A 21,248-nucleotide genomic window follows, 5' to 3' on the forward strand; every position below is an offset into this window, starting at 1 on the left:
CAAACAAACGGTACTTTTCTGTTATGGGCCTAAAAGAACATTTAGCCATAATATTGGATGTCTGTACAATAGGCTGGACCAAAAAATATTTTTTTTCGAAATTCAAGCGGGACACCCGCTAGTTTTGTTAATTTACATGATTTTTTTAAAATTTTTTTACAAAAATTACAAAAAAAATTAATCAAAAAAATTCAAAAAAAAATTTTTGCTGAATGAGTTGGATAATTGGTGAAATCTATTGCATATATATTGATTCCATTCATATCGTCATTAATCAGTTATTGGTAGTAAGAAAACGGCACAAACTTCTTGAATTTCACTAATCGTTAATTCTTTAACAGAAACAAAAAAAAATCAAAATTTTCAATATGAACTAGTTTCTAAGTTTCAATATTATTTGAAAAAACCGACGAATTCAATTTTTTTAATGTATTTACCCAAAAAGTTTTTATTTTCTTTTCGTGGTAGCAACCCCTAAACATTCAACTAAAAGTTTGAAAAAAATTGTATAATTTTATTGAATAACAAAGAATAGAATTGGGGGTGTCCCCTTGAAAAAACAAAAAATTAATTTATTGGTCAAATTTTGGCACAGCCTACTGTACAAACAAACAAATAAAATAATGAACTAAATAGAAACATCAAAAATTTTAGAAACATTATTATAGCTAATGATGTCCTTTTATTCGAACAACAATCAACAGAGTTTTATGTTAATATAAGGGTTTGATTTGAACACAGATCAATTAAAATTTATTTTTATTTGTTAAAAATGGATTATTGACGGCGGCGTGTATTACGTTGCTTATCGAAACGCATTTCCATCTCCTCAAGAACCTTTGGTGTGTAACGAACTATAAGCTTCACTGAACCGATTGCTTGCTTTAACAATTCAACTGCCTTTTCGTGGTTTTCTCCTTCTACAGACTGAAATTAAAATACAATTTTATAGATAATCATTAGAATATAGTATACAGTTTTACTAACGTTAACGTAGTTAGCTCGTACAAATCTGATACATATTTTTAAAATTGCACAAAATACTTTAATAGAATGTGAGATCGACGATTCATAATTATAATTAAAACGAGAAGGAACGTGTGAGTCGCTTCTGGGGACGCGACTCTACTTATACTATTTATAGTATATTTTTGATTTTTTAGATTTGATTTGATTTTTTAGAATTTTAGAACAAAAACAATTTACATTTTACATTTTTTGCTACATCTGTTATCTACATCTACATATAGTACTATGTATATTATACATCTAACATGTAAATTATACATGTACCATTTAGAGTCTACATATCCTCTGCTAGTGTGCGAGCGAGAAAGAGAATGAGTAGCGGGTCTCTTGCTGCAGGAGACGGGGAAAGCAACTGAAAATTTCTTCATTCTGGCTATAATTATGATCCGATCTGATTCAGATTCGGCAATCTGGTAGATATGGTCATTCTCTACGATACTGCATTTTCAGTTTTATCGTATCTTTAAAATTGGGGCGTGGGGGCGAAAGTGTAAATATGGAAAAAGCTGGTCACGGTATGTACGAGCCCCGACCACTATTAAAAATGGAGGCCCACGCCCTTATCTAGTTCGAAGCGTAAAAATAGTTAAATTTTGTCGAGTAGATTTATTGGCAGCAAAAAATTGAACAAGTTAAAAAAAAACCTCTGCGTAACCTTAGCTGAACCTCCTATTTTCCACCAATCGTTAGGTACTTCATTAACAACAAAGAACTAACTAACAAAGAACAGAATAAGGAAGAGACCGATAAAAATAAAAAATTCTTTGTCATATTTTGGCCCAGCTTAATATGTACATATATGTACAAAAAATTACTCTAATTTTAGGTTACTTAAAGGTTTTAACATACCACACCATTGACTGACAGCAATTGATCGCCTCTTTTGAGACCTCCATGTCTATCCGCAACTCCTCCCGGTATAATGCGAGATATGTAAATTGGAGAATTTTGTTCCTTGCCTCCCATTACGTTGAAACCCAAGCCTGTAATAGAATTCATAAAAGTTTAGTTACCTACATGGTTGATAAAGTCTAAATATACATTTATCTTATATACATATATATATATATCTTTTCACTCTGTTTTGTAGATGCCAAAGATTTTCGTCCTTTGTGGGGCTGAAAGGGGCGGGGAGAAATTTTGGAATACACTTGTAAAAGTTTGATATAAAAAGACCTAATGCCGTCCTATTCTTCCCAGCTGTACAAAATAATTGAGTGGCAACGCTTTTCGATATACTATCTTCTGAGTCCCAAAAGTGCTGCGAAATAGGTCAAAACGTTTGAAAATGGGTATTCATTCATCTTCCCGGAGATTACACTACTCAACAACACTGTAGGCTACACCATGATTTTTTTTTATGGCAGAACTTGATCTATCCAATCTAACTCAACCGTTTATCCATTATTTATAAAAAGGACACAAGTTCAATTGCCCTGGTAAAGGTGCCAGATTTAAGTCAATGCATCAATAAGTCATCAATTTTTGTCCTTTTGCAATTAAGATTTGTTTTGTTGTATTAAAAGCCGTTTACTTTTCATTTCGGAGAAATATGTTGACGTTTTGAAAAATGAAGTCTTGCGTTTTACGAATGCGGGAGCTCCTGATTGAGTATATAATTTCAACTTTTCCTGAGTTTTTAAGGTAAAAATTAAAAAAATAAATACCTCACATAAATGAGAAATTTTGCATTTGAAAGCTTGATATTTCCCAGACGGTAAGCTGAAGCTGCAAAGTGTTCAGGTCCCCTTTATAGCTATATTTATTTTCAGAATGTTTTTCAGAATGGCATACAACATAACAACCAGATTAAAGATACTTACGAGGGATGTCCCAGAAATAGCCGACCTAACATAGTACTGTTGAAAAATATCATAAATTTTTTAAAAGACTAAGTTTGAGTTTTGGAGGCTTTACCTTGCGCAGTTTTTTTTGTCGATTTTAATAGAGAACGCTCTAAATTTATTTGCAAATATGGAAAAAATTGGTAATTTTGAGTCAATACTTTAATTTTAAAAGTGGATTCTACAACAATAAAATATTGGGTGGCAGAGTTTAAGCGAGGTTGTTCGAGCTGCGAAGATGAACGTCGTAATGAGGTGACTACATCAGAAATGGTGGCAAAAATTAAAAAATTTGTATTGGCTGATCGGCGATTCAAAATTCGCGAGTTCGATAAATGTTTAGGCATTTCAAAGAGTTCTGTACGTCGCATATTGACCGAAAAAATTTGACATGAAAAGGCTATGCGCATAATCGGGCATCATTATGTTTGATCACAATAGACCACAATGCAAAGATGTGCAGTTTCCATTGCGAAAATCCATGAATAAGGCTACGAATTGCTCCCTCACCTTAGTTCCTATTGACTGTGTTTTTGTTTCCAAACCTGAAGAAATGGCTCGGCGGTGAAATCTCACCCCAATGACCTTGGAGACCTGAATAAATCCTAATTTTTTGAAAGGTTACAAACATGGGGAAAATGCTGTAAAAAGCATATAGAGTTAAAAGGATCGTTGAAAAATAAAAATTTCTGGGACAGCCCTCATAAGTTATGTAATGTATGTATGTAATGTATTATTATGTACTATAATATCAATTAGGTTTACATGTCTGTGAGCTTACTCTCAAATTCCTAACGGTTCTTATTACTTTAGGCAATTTTTCAAAAAAGAAGCGAAATAGGACGGCAACAAAAATGGCACTAAAATTGATTTTTTATAAAAACTTTTACTTTTCCGAGCATTTTGATATTTTATGTTCTTGATTAAATAAAAATTCGGTGTCTTAAGTAGATTGTGGCAAGAACTTAACAAAATAAAAGTAGTTTTGGGTCTTGGTAAGCACTTTAGTTAAGAAAAAAGCAAGAGGATCAAAACTTTTATTTCAGAAAGAGACACCTATCTTAAGGTGAAGCCAATTGTTGGTTGATCAACTAAAATGATTAGCAACGCTTTAAAACATGCAACCAACAAAAAACACATTGAATAAAAGCCGCGATACCGCCATTTCCGGTCAAACTATTGCTTAATGAGAGCAAGAAAGACTCTTCTAAATCGTCCACAGAGCTAAAAAGGATCTTAAACGAGAAGAAACGTGTGCGTCGCTTCTGGGACGCGACTCTACTTACATATACCCGTACTCAGTCTGTATATACATTTTTGAGCTTATGATTTTTTAGAATTAAAAATTTTTTGCTACATCTGTTATCTACATCTACAATGTATATTCTACATATAACATGTATATTCTACATGTACCATTTAGATTCTACATCATCTCCGCTAGGGGTTGCTCGCGCACTGAAAGAGAATCAGTAGCGTCAGCAGCGCTGGAGAAGGAGAGGCAACCAACAGAAAATGAATTTCTTCATTATGGCTATAATTATGATCCGATCTAATTCAGATTCGGCAATCTGGTAGATATGGTCATTTTCTACGATACTGCGTTTTTAGTTTTATCGTATCTTTAAAATTGTGCCTGCCACAGATTTTCGTCCTTTGCGCGGCGGAAGGGGGCGGGGCGAAATTTTAAATACACTTGTAGCAGTGTGATATCACATGAGCCTGGAAACCAAATTTGGTTTCTCTAGCTCTTATAGTCTCTGAGATCCAGGTGCTCATCGAGACGGACAGACGGACGGACAGACGGACATGGCTATATCGACTCGGCTATTGATGCTGATCAAGAATATATATAGTTTATGGGGTCAGAAACGTTTCCTTCTTTGCGTTGCACACATCCACTTTTACCACAAATCTAATATACCCCTTAACTCTTTTTTGAGTACGGGTATAAAAATCGCCAAGGATGAGCAAAGTTAGTTATTGCATACATGAACATAAATTAAGTGCGAAAAGTCCGAGGAAAAAATTAGAAAAAAAGCCATGGGGAAGAGTGAGTGCAGTATGCAAATAGCACTGGAGTTGTCCCAAAGTGTTTTTTCTTTTGTGGAAAAGGCTCTCGATGTTATGTATGACGACACCTAATGCAGAAAAACCCCCTGACTAATATATAAAACCATTAAACACTCAGGGACAGGCATCATTGCATGGGCATGCTTTTCGTATTATGGAGGTGGTCCAATACCTGGCACAAGTAGATGATGGATCAACATGTCTATATTAAAATATTAGAAAAAAATGATGCTACCTTATATGGAATAGGAAATGCCGTTGTATTGTGTCTGCCATCAGGACAATGATCCAAAACAGGCCAGCAAGGAAGCTCGAAAGTGGTTTGAGAACAGTGTATTTAACAATGCATTGGCCTGCTTAGTTGCCAGATATGAACACCATAAAAATTTTTTTGCGGTAAAGCTAAAAAATATGTTTTTAATACGAAACCAAGGAACAATATTGATCTTTGGGGTATCAGGCATTATTGGTGGAGCCATATCTCCCAGGAAAGATCCGAAAATGACGTGAACTTTCAGCTGAGACAGTGTGGTTGCTTCCAACAAAATATTAACCTTTGAATACCATTAAAGTAACCTACTTTAATGAAAAATTTTGAAAGCTTCTTTTAAATTTGTATTTTTTTTTTAATTTTTGGAAATCAGTGCTGTTTTTGTTGCCGCTTTAATTCCTGAATAATTTCTATTCTTTTCAAATATTTTCGTTTGAAGCCTGCAATACATACCATTGCTTTCAAAAACATTAAATTACACCAATAAAGATTATATATTAATTTTAAAACCGTTCATTAAAACCACTATTTAAGCAAAATCATTCAATACCAAAAAGTTAGTGTCATGGTGGTATTATTTATGCCACAGCTGTACGTAGGTTGCTTTTTAAGTTTCTGGCCCAACTATGAAAAACACAACTTAGTCGTCTGGAAATGGTTTTATTGCTTTGAACTACATTTTCCAGGAATATGAAACTCTATTTTGAAATATTTTAACCTATTTTGAATACACTTTTGGCACTCAGAAAAAGTATCTCTAAATCAGGAATTAATCAGCGATTCTTTTCTTTTAACCCGTTAAGAGCCAAGTGTGTTTAAAACCAAACATTTTTTACACTTAAAAAAATACCGCAAAAAATTATGAAATTTGAATTTGAAAGCTTAATATCTTTTAGGCGTTAAGCTGCAGATACCAAGGGTCTGGGTCGGATTTATAGCTGCATTTGCGAGCTTTCAGAACTGCAAACCAGATATAACATACCTAAGTTATGTGAAAAATAGAAGCACTACCTCTGAAAAAAAAAATTCAAAAAATAACAGATTTTAAAAAGTTCTTAAAAAAAAAACTACACCATAAAAAAAAACCATAATTCGTTAAAAATTTGTAAGCCCGGAAATCTATAAGGAAAAGTTATTTTGGGCCACAGCCTAATTCTAGTGTTGACTAGTGTAATTGAGGAAATTATCGGAAAAAAGTACATTTCAGAAAATATTTATGACATTGCTTGAGTATACTCGGACGAGTATACTTAATCCCTAATAATAATAATCCATAGTCCATTAACATTCGTAAACTCGGCAGCGGACTCGTTTGGATGGCTTGCTTACCAGCCCGATCTTGAAAAAACGATGGTAGGAGTCTTCAGGTGTAGTGAGCGGAAGGGATCGGGTTAACAACACTATATTCAAATTAAAGAAAAATTACAGATCAAACAAACGATTCTTTCATATGATTGACTTGAGACAGAAATAGGTCAAGAAAGCCGTCATTCTATGACATGAGCACCAAGTTATGAGACTAGTTTACCTAAGACCAAATAGTACCTGACAGTTTGAAATAGCCAAAAACTATGATAGAGTCTTTATCTGATAGCAGGGGAAAAAAATCTACATATTTTTGAGGCGGTAGAGTGATGAATATACAAAACGAGAAGGAACGTTTGAGTCGCTTCTGGGGACGCGACTCTACTTATACCCGTACTCAGTCAGTATATACATTTTTGAGCATGATTTTTAAGAATTTTAGGATACAAAAAAATTTTACATTTTACCTTTTTTTTACTACATCTGTTATCTACATCTACATCTACATCTACAATGTCTATTTTACATTTAACATGTAGATTATAGATGTACCATTTATATTCTACATCTCCTCCGCTAGGTGTTGCTCGCGCACTGAACGCGGCAGAGTGTGCGAGCGAGAAAGAGAATGAGTAGCGGGTCTCTTGCTGTAGGAGGCGGGAGAAGCAACTGAAAATGAATTTATCGTATCTTTAAAATTTTGCCTGCCACAGATTTGCGCCCTTTTGTGGTGGCGGAAGGTGGCGGGCCGAAAAATTGAAATACACTTGTAGCACGTGTGATATCACATGAGTCTGGAAACCAAATTTGGTTTTTCTACCTCTTATAGTCTCTGAGATCTAGGCGCTCATCGAGACAGACAGATTGTAATGTCTGTCTGTCGACATGGCTATATCGACTCGGCTATTGATGCTGATCAAGAATATATATACTTTATGGGGTCGGGGTTGGGTTTTATGGGGTTTAACACAAATCTAATATACAAACCCTTAACTCTTTTTTGAGTACGGGTTAAGGTATAATCAGGGAAGAAAAAATGTTGGCAGCGAAGAATTCTACTTCGTTTTAAACTGGAAGGCGGAAAGGTTACAACGTTAAGTTTGAGTCCTCTTCAATGAAAATTATATGGTAAAAATCGCGCACTGTTACGTTACATTCGCATGCATATTTTAACGGAAATTGTCGCAAAAACACACTTAACTGTGTAGTTTTAATATTTATTGTATTTGCATTCAAAATTTCAAATCTGTATTGAGATCTTATGTTCGCATAGATTTTTCTGTAGGTGTTGATATTTAAAAGTTATGAACGTCTCAAATCGACTTTTACATTACACAAATTCGAAAGTACTTTTGACTATTTTTTTCCTCTTTCGACAAGCATAAAGGTGCGCATTGTCACATAAAAAGACTGTTACTCTACATGTGCGAATTTCGTTAATTAAAGTTTATAAAAATTAATTTTGAAACTAAAAAAAAAATTGTAGATTGTATCCTTGTTTTGAAGTATTAAAACTCCATCAATAACTTGAATTTGGTGCGCTGAAATTTTATATCATTAATACTTTTGGCGCCATTAAGACCGCCGCTGTGTTCAAAATGTAATTTATATCAGAAACGAGAACATGCGAGCCGCTTCTGGGGACGCGACTCTACTTATACCCGTACTCAGTCAGTATAATGTATATAAATTATTGATTTTGATTTGATTTTTTAGAATTAAAAAAAAATTTGTTTGCTACATCTGTTATCTACATCTAAATCTCAATGTATATTATGCATCTAATATGTAGATTATACATTTACCATTTATATTCTACATCATCTCTGCTGGAGGGCGCTCGCGCACATAACGAGACAGACTGTGCGAGCGAGAAATAGAATGAGTAGCGGGTCTCTTGCTGAAGGAGGCGGGGGTAGCAACTGAAAATTTCTTTATTCTGTCTATATTTATGATCCGATCTGATTCAGATTCGTCAATCTGGTTGATATGGGCATTCTCTACGATACTGCGTTTTTAGCTGTATCGTATCTTTAAAATTTTGCCTGCCACAGATTTTCGTCCTTTGTGGGGGCGGGGCGAAATTTTAAAATATACACTTGTAGCAGTGTGATATCACATGAGTCTGGAAACAAAATTTGGTTTCGCTAGCTCTTATAGTCTCTGAGATCTAGGCGCTCATCGAGACGGACAGACGGAGATGGCTACATTTTTTATTGTCTGGACGTTGATATGCAATGACTGCACCTGCCAACGCAGCCCCTCCTCCCGCCCAACCGGCCGAGAGCGCAGACGCATGACGCGCGACGCGTGTTACCGAACCGATCACGAGCATACAGGAAAGATAGGTGTTAGACTAAAATTCAAGGAAAATTAGAGCTAAACACAACTCAAAGAGCTAAACATGCAAAGATAGCTAAGAAATAGTACTAATTACGGGAAAGGTATGTTAGTATTATTGATTTAACAAGAAGAAGGGAATTAGTGGTGGATATTATATGCAAGGAATAATTGGATCTACAAAGTGGAAGGAACAAAGGAATAAAGTTTCTAGTGGATCTACTAGGAATCGTAAAGTTTATGCGGGTCAACAAGTCAGGGCTATCTACGTTACACTTGATTAGGTTGTGCACACAAATCACACCAAGCATTTTTCTACGACTAACTAAGGTTGGAAGGTTTATTAAAAGCAATCTACGAGGGTAAGATGGCAGTCTCATACTTGTATCCCAGTTAAGGCCACGCAGAGCAAAAAACTGTTTTTCTGGACTGATTCTATACGGTCCGGTGTACTTTGTACCATACACAAGAGCCGTACTCTAAAATCGGACGAACAAGCGAGATGTAGAGAGTCTTCGTTATATAAGGGTCGTCAAATTCCTTTGACCACCTCTTTATAAACCCAAGCACAGCCATGGCCCTATTTACCATGGTAGAAATGTGTTCAGAAAACTTTAACTTTGGGTCTAATTTAACACCAAGATCATCAACCAAGGTAATTCTCTCAAGAGAACCACCGCAGAAGCTATAAGGAGCCAAAAAGGGCTTGACTCGGCTATTGATGCTGATCAAGAATATATAAATACTTTATGGGGTTGGAAACGTTTCCTTCTCTGCGTTGCACACATCCACTTTTACCACAAATACAATATAGCCCTTAACTCTTTTTTGAGAACGGGTATAAAAACAACGATCAGTAACCTCTTCGATGGTGACTTTCGATTGTAAACAATTAAATACAGCTACAAAGTCGGAAGCATATTTGACTATGCATTGAAGAGACACAATTTGCTACCTCACAATCACTTTGGTAATTGCGCCAATACCATAAATACAACCTATCCCGTGGGAAGTTGCAAAATAGTTTCAGTAGGTTTTTATTACGAGTTTTTATTCTATGGAGCCTTGTTTATTATACCCGTACTCAAAAAAGAGTTAAGGGGTATATTAGATTTGTGGTAAAAGTGGATGTGTGTAACGCAGAGAAGGAAAATTTTCCGACCCCATAAAGTATATATATTCTTGATCAGCATCAATAGCCGAGTCGATATAGCCATGTCTGTCTGTCCGTCCGTCCGTCCGTCTGTCCGTCTCGATGAGCGCCTGGATCTCAGAGACTATAAGAGTTAGGGTAACCAAATTTGGTTTCCAGACTCATGTGATATCACACTGCTACAAGTGTATTTCAGAATTTCGCCCCGCCCCCTTCCGCCCACACAAAGGACGAAAATCTGTGGCAGGCACAATTTTAAAGATACGATAAAACTAAAAACGCAGTATCGTAGAGTATCGCCCATATCTACCAGATTGCCATATCTGAACTAGATCGGATCATAATTATAGCCAGAATGAAGAAATTAATTTTCAGTTGCTTCCCCTCCCCCTCCCGCCAACGACAACGCAACTCATTTTCCTTCTCGCTCGCACACTCTGCCGCGTTCAGTGCGCGAGCAACCCCTAGAGGAGGAGATGTAGAATCTAAATGGTACATGTATAATATACATGTTAGATGTAGAATCTACATAGTATATGTAGATGTAGATAGCAGATGTAGCAAAAAAATGTAAAATGTAAAATTTTTTTTTTTTTTAATTCTAAATAATTAAGTGCTCAAAAATGTATATGCTGACTGAGTACAGGTATAAGTAGAGTCACGTCCCCAGAAGCGACTCACACGTTCCTCCTCGTTTTTTATCTAAACATCAGATAAATCAAAATATTTGATTTTCGATGAACAAGAATTCGCCCCAATAACTTAATTCTAATCATAAATGTTAATGAGCGAGTAAGCAAAAAATTTGTTTTTTTTTTTTAATTTTACAAGCCTTTTGCTACGTGCCATGTTTTTATTTATTTATACTCTCACCGATGCAACGACCGAAGATGTGAAAATTTTCGAAACTATCAAAGGGTATCGTGTTGGTCATTGTTTGAATGATACAGTGGGAGCAGAATAACAAAAATATCAAGAACCATCGAAATTGGAAAAAAAAAAACTTGTACGTGGTTTTTTAAATGTTCTGCTTATAATCTAAAACTTAAGTAGCTTGAAAACTGTTATTAGTGGTTGATTTCGTACATTAAATAAACTCCGAGATGAAGATATTGTTGAGGAACGCATCCGATATTATCACTTTGTCATCTTTATATTTAAGTCCATTTCGTAGAAGAAAGGAAAGTTAGGATAGAATGGAAGAGACGAAAAACCTCTGTATTCACTTGCCGATGCCCCGGCATTATTAGGTTCCGAGCCAAAAAAGAAATAAACATAAGTACAGTCCACTAAAATCAATTTACTCAAAAGAGAGTATTCCAGAGCCGATATAATTGATAATTTCCAATGGTTAAAAGAGTCTATACAGAGACTCGGTGCAATAAATAAGCACACTGGCTTAACTACCCGAAGAAAGTAATCGAGTGCCATCGGCAGCTTATATTAATGAATTCTCATATTCCTGTGATCGTATTTTTAACATGTCAGGCCACATTTGTATTAAGCGTTTTTAAAAAAAACTTATATCCTATAAAAAAAAACTACTTGCAATAAAACATATTTTGACCATCATTTTTGTATTTGAGTTAAAATGTGTGTACTCTATTACTCTGTGACTAGACACTAGTGTGGTAGATATTATTTTTATTGGTTCTATTTATCCATTCAAAGTACATAATTTTGTAGAAACTGAGGCCCACCTACCTTCTTCTGTTTTCGGCAGTTCGACTACTCTGGGGTGCGCATGACCCTCGCTGGCTGCAAACGCAGCAACGGTTGCTTTAGCTGTCGCAGATGCACGAACATCATGTGATCCTTGGATATCAACCGTTTCATATACGTGTTCATAAACTTCTCGAACAGAAGTCATAAAGTCTGAGCTTAGCACCTTCTGCAGAGCAGCTAGCTTGGTAGTTGGAAAGTCGCCGCTCGCTTGCAGCTTCTCTAGCAGCTCTATTGATCTTTTTACATCTGAATAAATTAATATTGAGATTATTAACAATATTCGAAGTGATCATTTTCACAAATTACCTCTGGACAAAGTTAGTGGTTCAACGACGTCTGCCATAATTCCATTTAATTCTAAAGTATAAATCGATAAATTCACTTAGTCTGTTTGACGGTACTACTGAAAATAATGTGACCTGATAGCTAAATGCTAAAAATAGAACATTCATACAATAACGCTTTGTAATTTTTAAAGTGCGTCAAGCTAGCGTACAACTATTGCTTCGATTTGAAACCATGCCATATGGCACATAGGGTATTCATTTAATATAATTGTCGGAGAAGTATGATGAAAATGTAAGAGGAATTATGAAAATGTAAACATATATGTACTACGCAGTAATTTATCGGTTGTTCCTTCTATTCGCATTGTCGCCGAGAACTAGGATTGAGAACGAGAGACTGTCGTCTCAGCCGAGTGTGGCGCGGTTGTGTGTAGGCTGCCTCTGAAAGAGAGGAGAATCGAAAGGGAATTGCTGAAGAGAGCAATTGGATGCTGCAATATGGTGTCATGTATTGCGTGAGCGAATACAGAAGAGGATTTCTCAGTTTTCTCACAGTTCGGAAGGAGAATAGACATAACCGCGACTCAGTGCGTTCAATGCCACAATGCAGGAAGAAGAAGAGCACTCAGGCCTTTTGTCTTCGACATCAGAATCCATCATAATCCTGACATAATCCTGACGGAGCATCCTCTCGAAGGCAGTGCGCTGGTTATGTCGCTGAGCGGAGCATTAGAAGGGAGCGCTTCCCAATAGCTTGCTCAGATCAGCTTTGCTGATATAACCTGGCTACAATTCAAAGAATTGTTTGTTCACCGCTACGATGACGCTGAGACACCGGCCTCCGTCTTATTGAACATCCTTAAAGGATGACCGAAAACAGGCGAGTGCTTGTCGGCATACGGTAGCCGACTAATGACGTCATTAATGATGAAATGGAAGTCGATGGACATGGAAAAAATAGCTGTGTCTTTCGTATTGGCACACACGTCGCAAATCGACAGTAGACTGCAATGTCTACTTTTCAGCACCAATATAACGAATATAAATGAACTTCAGCAGCAGTTGAAAGCATTTGCATGCAGCAAGCTAAGCGAGAATCTGGCTTCAGACCATTCGACCGGTCCCGGACATGAAATGCTGGGATGCCTATGCCACTGATATCAGATGAAGTTAACAGATTGCGTGGGGGCCTTAGACATGGAGAGTGGGTTGTATCGGATCCCAATAGATGCAGGATATATAGAGCGAACCGCTTTTGTAACCCGCGAGGACCAGTACGAGTTCCTATCTATGCCATTTGGGCTGAAAAATACCTCTTCGATTTTTTATCGAGCTATAGAATGAGCACTGGGTGACTTGGCGTACTCCTATGCACTTGTTTATATTGATGATGTAGTGATAGGTGCGAGGTCGAAAGACGAAGCATTTGAGAGACTGGCAATTGTGCTAAGGGCTCTATCGGAAGCATGATTTTCATTTAATATACAAAAATTCATTTCTCAAAACTGAAATATAATATATATAAAATATATTGAACCAAATCCGCGAAAAATACAAGCTCTGGCTGGACTATCTGAACCAAAGACTGTTACACAATTGAGACAATTTATAGGCTAAGCATCTTACTTCCGCAAGTTTGTTCCAGAGTTTTCTGAACAGATAATACAGTTAACCTCCAAAAGTAATAGTTTCGTTTGAAAAGTTGAGCAAAAGTTGATACGCCAGAAAATTATCTCAGTACTAACTCATGATCCTGTTTTGATTACACTACTCAATAAAATTTAACTTTTTCTGATAGATTTCGGGACTTACAAATTTTTTTAGTACTTTACTTTTTTTTTTGGTGTAATTTTTGTTATAGAATTTTTTAAAATCTGTTATTTTTTTAATGTTTTTTTTTTTAATTCCAGTATATTCCAATTCCAATATCTTCCAGGCGTTATACTCTCTGCACACTGAGTCCATCCTGGGGGAACGGTGGGAATTTTTGAAAGATGTGAAACACCGATTCACATTGACACCATCCACCATCCACCATCCATGAGAAACAGCTGTTGCTCACAATTGCGTGCGGTGAAAATTTATTTACTTTAATTAAAATGAATATAAATAACATTTCAATGGTCGTGAATGTGATTCAGCAGCAAAACATATTCTTGCACAAGCTAATCATGTTGTTGGACATGGACGATGATGATGAGGATAACTTTGACGAGGAGGAGATAATAGAATGGATATCTGTTTTGAAAACACTGAAGCCCGGAAGGTTGTGGTCATTTGTGTGTGCTTCTAATAAATGCAACCAATGTTTAAAGTACAAATATATATGTTATGTTTTTCAGAAGCGGTTCGGTACATTTTGGGAGAAGGATGTACCCGAAAACAACGAGGCGTTTTTTAAGGAAAATTTGAGGATGGAGAGATCCTGGTTTTCTCTGTTGGTTACTCGCTTGGAAGTGCTACGGAAGAAGGAGACAAACTGCCGAGCTGCAATTCCTCTGGAGAAGCGTATCGCCATATCTTTATATACTTTGGGATCTTCTTCTGAGAAGAGTGTTTTTCGGAGTGTCAGCCAACAGCGTCTGCAATATCCTGCATGAGTTTTGCAGAGCATTCATCAACGAATTCTCAGAGGAATACATGTCCAAAAACTATCTCACTTCAGAGAAAATTGACGAGTGTGTCCAAGCATTTGAAGAAATTGGGTTTCCTCAGTGCCTGGTGCAATTGGTAATAATGCAATAAAATCATCCATAATATATGTATATACATATATGTAAATTAATTTTATCACTTAATTTTTATGTTAGATGGATGTCACATCGAAATAAAATCACCTGCAGCTGATATTTGATATTTTTTTATTTTTTGCGTGCTTTGTGAGATCGTTTTTTATTTTGTTTTATTTTTATATTTTCCTGTCTGTCATTGTTTACATTTTCGTAGTGATCTCCGATTTTTTGTTGTGAAATATGGTTGCATTTGACAATTATCGAAAAAATACCGCACTGAAACGTGAGAATTAGGAACATCCCAGATGGATGGTGGAATAACTGGGAAATTTTCGGAACGGCAAAACCTTACGGACCATCCCAGAAATGGATGGTGGATGGTCCCCAGTGTGAAAAGGCTATTACCGTTTCGGAGAAATTCAGCTTAGAAATAATTGATCGAATACCACTAATATTTGAGAGTTATGCGTACTTTGTTTGCCTCAGACAGTCATTAATAAGTCAGAATTTATTTGTGTCTTTATTCATAAACAGAAAACCCAATTGAAATGAGTTTACCGCCTCTTCTTTTGAATCGTTTAAAGAAGCGTGGACTTGTAAACAAGCAAAGTGGTACTGCTCTACTTACATATACCTACATTTACATGTTAACATTTCTAATTGTATTTATTAAACCAACCGTGCATTGAGTGGCGGAGTCAGCGATATATAACGGAGTGGCAACAGCTCATAAGATTGCATTCATATGTATTGAAACTAAGTACCTTGTTGAATAGTGTCACAGCCTAACGACTGGTTTAAAATGAAATAACTGTTTTTAGATTTCTACGCACCTTAACAATTATACATATGTACATAAAGTGGCTAACAGCTTAAAAGAACCAGACTTAAAACTTAAAATTGGTATAACTTCTGAACCGAACCGTACCACTGAAAATCAAATGTATACTGATAGACAAATATTTAAACTTCAACAAAACCAGCATTATTTATTTTGTAACATTTTTTTAAAGCAGTTTTATTACAAAAATACTGCTTTGTTTCATCCCACATCGTACATATTTGAACCAAAATACTTAAGCAACTTTTTTTGGTTTTTCATTCTACTTATAAACTATAAGTTTATATATTTTTAGATTCTCTTATTGTTTTAAGACCTTTTGACCCATTTTACTCATTTATGGCCTAATTTTCACCCACACCTCTGTAAGTACTTTTATTAAGCCCTTTTTTTACGTTTTATAATGCTCTGATCCATTATTAGCCGAAAATTCTCAATGTCCTCCATGCATAGCGGTAGCGTTCAAGATCTTCGTTTTAAGCTCTGCATTTGGATTTCTCCAGACTTATGTATTAATTCGGAATCAAAAACTTAAAGAGTTTTGGTAGAAAATTAGGACATAGATCAGTAAAATTTGTCGAATCGATGCAAAAATGGCTCCAAAAGGCTATAAACAATAAGAGAAACTAAAAATATATAAACATTTAGTTTAAAAGTAAAATAGAAACAAAAAAGTTGCTTAAGTATTTTGGTTCAAATAAGCTGTGGGATGATATAAGGCAGTATTTTTGTAATTAATTGCTAAAACTGCTTTAAAAAAATGTTGAAAAATTAATAAAACTGGTTTTGTTGAAGGTTAAATATTTGTCTATCAGTATACATTTAATTTTCAGGGGTACGGTTCAGAAGTTAAACCATTTTTAAGTGTTCTGGGCGTCTGGTTCATTCATAAGCTGTGAGCCACTGTATAGTGTCGCTTTCTTGATTAAGAACTCCTCTTTTTTAACGTTTTGTTTTTGCAAATCTCTCTTAACTGCTAGAGACTAGATTTTTTTTTGTATAACTTGATTAGGAACAGTATCTTTGGTGCTCTTTTCCTTGCTGATTTTCGAATCGAAAACTAGTTTGCTGTATAAAATTTATATTTTAGTTAACATTAACTGTAAACAAAAACGGTATTAAAAACCTAAGAAAAAGCAAACATCTGACCGATTGCATGTTTCTCGGGGTATTACTCTTCGGTAGTTGCATTTTTAGTGCGACTATTTCTGTTTTTGGCACATTCTAGTTTATTTTAAAAATTTCAATATAAGAAAACTGGCTCCCTACATGTAGAGATTTTTGCTTTTTCCACGGTTGTTAATATGCCTTTTGTCTAAATTGTAACTTAAATATCAATTTGATACCACAAACTAATTTTACAATATTTTTGCGGAACGATTCGATTCCAAAATCAGTAATGCAAAGAGGTATAAACATGCTGTTCCTAATCAAATGAGCCAAAAAAATTCACTTATTTCGTAGAGCTTTTTAGATTAGATTCTACATCTCCTCCGCTAGGGGTTGCTCGCGCACTGAACGCGGCAGAATGTGCGAGCGAGAAGGAAAATGAGATGCGTTGTCGCTGGCGGGAGGGGGAGGGGAAGCAACTGAAAATTAATTTCTTCATTCTGGCTATAATTATGATCCGATCTGATTCAGATTCGGCAGTCTGGTACATATGGTCATTCTTTACGATACTGCGTTTTTAATTTGATCGTATCTTTAAAAATGTGCCTGCCACAGATTTTCGTCCTTTGTGGGGGCGGAAGGAGGCGGGGCGAAATTTTGAAATACACTTGTAGCAGTGTGATATCACATGAGTCTGGAAACGAAATTTGGTTGCCCTAGCTCTTATAGTCTCTGAGATCCAGGCGCTCAACAAGACGGACGGACGGACGGAAGGACGGACGGACGGACGGACAGACAGACATGGCTATATCGACTCGGCTATTGATGCTGATCAAGAATATATATACTTTATGGGGTCGGAAAATTTTCCTTCTCTGCGTTACACACATCCACTTTTACCACAAATCTAATATACCCCTTAACTCTTTTTTGAGTACGGGTATAACAATAACAGAGTAAACAGAGCTTAGTGAATGGTACCTTGAAGGAAAAATAAAATCTAGTCTCTAGTTAAAAGAGAATTGCAAAAACAAAAAGTTCAAAAATAAAGGGGTGTTCTTAATCAAATGAGCGGCAGTGTAGCCTCCAGTTTCAAAAGTCATTTTCAGTCATATTCATTTGCTGAATCCCTAGGGACAATGTCCGTGTCCTGTAGCGACTCCGCATCGTCATTAATACTCCGTCAAGAACGTTCTTCTATGGCAGACCTCACCACAGAGCGTCGTGGGCAACACAAAAGACTCTATCTGCGCGTATCCCATTGACCAAGACGTTCGCAGCAAACCTGGCGTACCGTCCTTCCATCCATCTTCCTAGCGAAACCCTATATGAATTTTATATGGGCATGTCCGCTTTTTTCACGAGTGACACTATATGAAATTTTCACTAAATTCACACTGGATTTCACTACGGACTTATTCGTATGTACAAGTATGTATGTATAAGTAAAATCACTAGGAACATGTGATTTTCGAAAATGTCCTATATGAAATCACTCGTGACATATCCATAAATTTCCTATATGAAATCTCATGTGACATTTCTCATGAAATTTAAGAAAATGTCACGGATAATTTCATGTTTAAAGCTACATACGAATTCTTTAAAACACTTCATTTAAACACAATTGAATTTTTATACCCGTACTCAAAAAGAGTTAAGGGGTATATTAGATTTGTGGTAAAAGTGGATGTGAGTAACGCAGAGAAGGAAACGTTTCCGACCCGTCTGTCCGTCCGTCCGTCTTGTTTGACGCCTGGATCTCAGAGACTATAAAAGCTAGAGGAACCAAATTTTGTTTCTAGACTCATGTGATATCATACTGCTACAAGTGTATTTCAAAATTTCGCCCCGCCCCCACAAAGGACGAAAATCTGTGGCAGCCACAATTTTAAAGATACGCTAAAACTAAAAACGCAGTATCGTAGAAAATGACCATATCTACCAGATTGCCGAATCTGAATTAAATTGGATCATAATTATAGCCAGAATGAAGAAATTAATTTTCTGTTGGTTCGCCCGCCTCCCCAGCCAGTGAAACGCTACTCATTCTCTTTCTCGCTCGCACACTCTGCCGCGTTCAGTGCGCGAGCAACCCCTAGCGGAATGTTCTAGACATATTTTGTCTTCCGAATTTTCATACCTGACTTTAAAAACACTGAAAAAACACGTTTAAATTGAACAAACATTTAAAGAATCGCTCAACTAAAAATATCACAGCCGCTCGCATTAATCGGTTTTTCTAACCCCTTAGTCGCAGTTTCTTTTCATTTAAAGAATCAAAATGCATTTGACTGTGCCAGAATAGAACGGAGAGAAGGAGACGAAATGAGCGAGAGTAGAATAGTTAGGGTCGAATTCAGGTAGAGAAAAATATAAATATGAGATAGAGCGAAATCTATGGATATCTGCTTACGCGTCCGCTTATATCTGCTTACGCGTCCGGTTCGGTCTGCAGCAGTTGAAGCTGGCCAGAATTCTATGCTGACGTCGACGTCGCCTGCTTTGTAGACATCGAAGCCGAACAATTTTTCCCATGAAAATTTCATGGCATGACCGCCAGGTCACTAACCCGCCAGGGTTAGTTGGACATGGCAAACCGTCGATCTTATCCGATAAATCACAATTTTTAGCGAGCTTTTGTGGGTGTTTCAGGCTATTATCCTTTTGAAAGAAAATTTGCTACTGACAGTATACAGTAAACTAGTATACCAAGTATACATACACATTTTTACTCAATACTCCAACGCTAGACTATAATGTACTAGGTCATAAGGGCTGCTTATTCTAGGTGATTCGGCTGATGCTGGTCAAGAATATACATACTTTATGGGGTCGGAATCATTTCCTTCTCTGCGTTACACACATCCACTTTGGCAGAGAATATGTAGAATATACATTTTAGATGTAGTTAACAGATGTAGCAAAAAAATGTAAATGGTAACATTTTTTAAAATTCTACATAAGTGGTAAAGCTCACAAATGTATATACTGACTGAGTACGGGTATAAAATTAGAGTCGCGTCCAAAGAAGCGACTCACAAGTTCCTTCTCGTTTTTAACTTTTATTAACCTAGGGAATGTTTGTCCCGTGCGACATATCCCGTGCAAATATGATTTTAGTTGAATAAAAAAAAAAATTACGAATCATATTTTCGCAAAATAATAACCATTTCAAAGAGACATCAATGCACAACATGAAAAGAAATTTGCATCAATATATTGCTTTAACTTTCGCTGAAATCTGAGTTTATATTGATCGCCGCCACTAACCATACAGTATATAGATGTGCCAGCTCATACACCGAACGTTTCGCAGCTTTCGCAAGCCGAAGGCTTGGGGGTGCTGGGACCATTCGGCTGTGGTGCTGAGACGTTCGGGTCGTGGTCCTGAGACGTTCGGCATTTTTTCGACATGTTCGATTCATGACGAGATGCGAAAGCAAGCCGAGAATTGCAAGTGTATGTGTGTACACAGACACGACAAAATATTTATGAATTCTTACTTTCCGAAGCCGTTTTGAGTTTCGTTTCCAGGTTACGTAAATGTGCGTGTGCCATGTATTCACACATACTGTGCTTGTGGTGGGCTCTACAATTTTTTGCCGCTTGAACTGAATTTCGGTTTTTCGTTTTGTTTTGAGGGCAGAAAACTCAGCTGCGACACGTTCGGTGTATGAACTGGCACATCTATATACTGTATGGTTAGTGTCGCCGCGAATACCACTTCCATATATGTATGTCCCGTGTGAATGGCTTGGTTTTTTGCAAAAATCTCGAAAGCGAGATTGGCCAAAATCGACCCTATCACCAGCTATAGGGCTAATCAAAAGGTGTGTCATAAAGGTAAAACCATATTGAAAATCCATACTATTTTGAGCTTTCTACCACTTGCAAAGCGTACCACTGTCCCGTTCGCCTTCAGAGAATGCCCATATGTATATATGTTTCTATCTTCTTGTAAGCGTAGTCAATCTCAATGTTCGATTCATTTTAACTTCGATGCCATTGTTCACCGGTTCAAAAGAACTTTGAAATTATCAAATTCGAAACATCAGCTCAAAAGAATTAAAGCTATTTCAAAATTGAACACTGGACAGTTCCACAAATTTTATTGTGAAACGATTACACATAGGTTTTAATTCGACCAGTTGATATTGAAAGCATATAAGCTTTCGCAAAGGAACAAAAATATTGTGTAATGCACTGTATCTCGCTTGAAGGTAACTAGAAGATTTGAAATATAGCAAGGAAAAAATTTTACAAATTTTGGGATGGTAGGGGAGCAAATAAGCAGGAATTGTGCAATTTTTAAAAGAAAACTGGCCAATGAAGCAAAATGTGAGACTTATGACTTTTCAAAACATACGAAAAATTATCTTAGGATGAAAGCTTACAAAAAAAAGCGTATTCACAGTCTCATTGTGGGTAAAAAAATGCATCAGGAAGGAAGATAGACGCAGACAGACACACGCAGTTGTTTCTACTGCAGAGAATCTACAGATTTAATAGTGAAAATAGTTTAAACGAGAAGGAAC

General features: G+C 36.4%; 2 protein-coding genes across 2 annotated transcripts in view; one reads left to right on the forward strand and one right to left on the reverse strand.

Moving 5' to 3' along the window:
* Positions 1–551: 551 nt before the first annotated feature.
* LOC111080658 (protein lin-7 homolog C) lies at positions 552–12,162 on the reverse strand. The gene is made up of 4 exons (XM_022376400.2): positions 12,047–12,162; positions 11,720–11,986; positions 1,879–2,012; positions 552–927 (listed from the first exon to the last, which is right to left on the reverse strand). The coding sequence occupies exons 1-4, from the start codon at positions 12,081–12,083 to the stop codon at positions 778–780; spliced, it is 588 nt and encodes a 195-aa protein (XP_022232092.1). The 5' UTR covers positions 12,084–12,162; the 3' UTR covers positions 552–777.
* Positions 12,163–15,214: 3,052 nt separating this feature from the next.
* LOC111080657 overlaps positions 15,215–21,248 on the forward strand; it is an 11,263-nt gene continuing 5,229 nt past the window's right edge. Inside the window, exon 1 of the mRNA XM_022376399.2 lies at positions 15,215–15,371. Coding sequence (XP_022232091.2) covers positions 15,308–15,371 — 64 coding nt within the window. The 5' untranslated portion in view covers positions 15,215–15,307. The remainder of the gene's footprint in view (positions 15,372–21,248) is intronic.

Source organism: Drosophila obscura, unplaced genomic scaffold (assembly GCF_018151105.1).
Source record: "Drosophila obscura isolate BZ-5 IFL unplaced genomic scaffold, ASM1815110v1 contig_194, whole genome shotgun sequence".
NCBI classification, from domain to species: Eukaryota; Metazoa; Arthropoda; class Insecta; order Diptera; family Drosophilidae; genus Drosophila; species Drosophila obscura.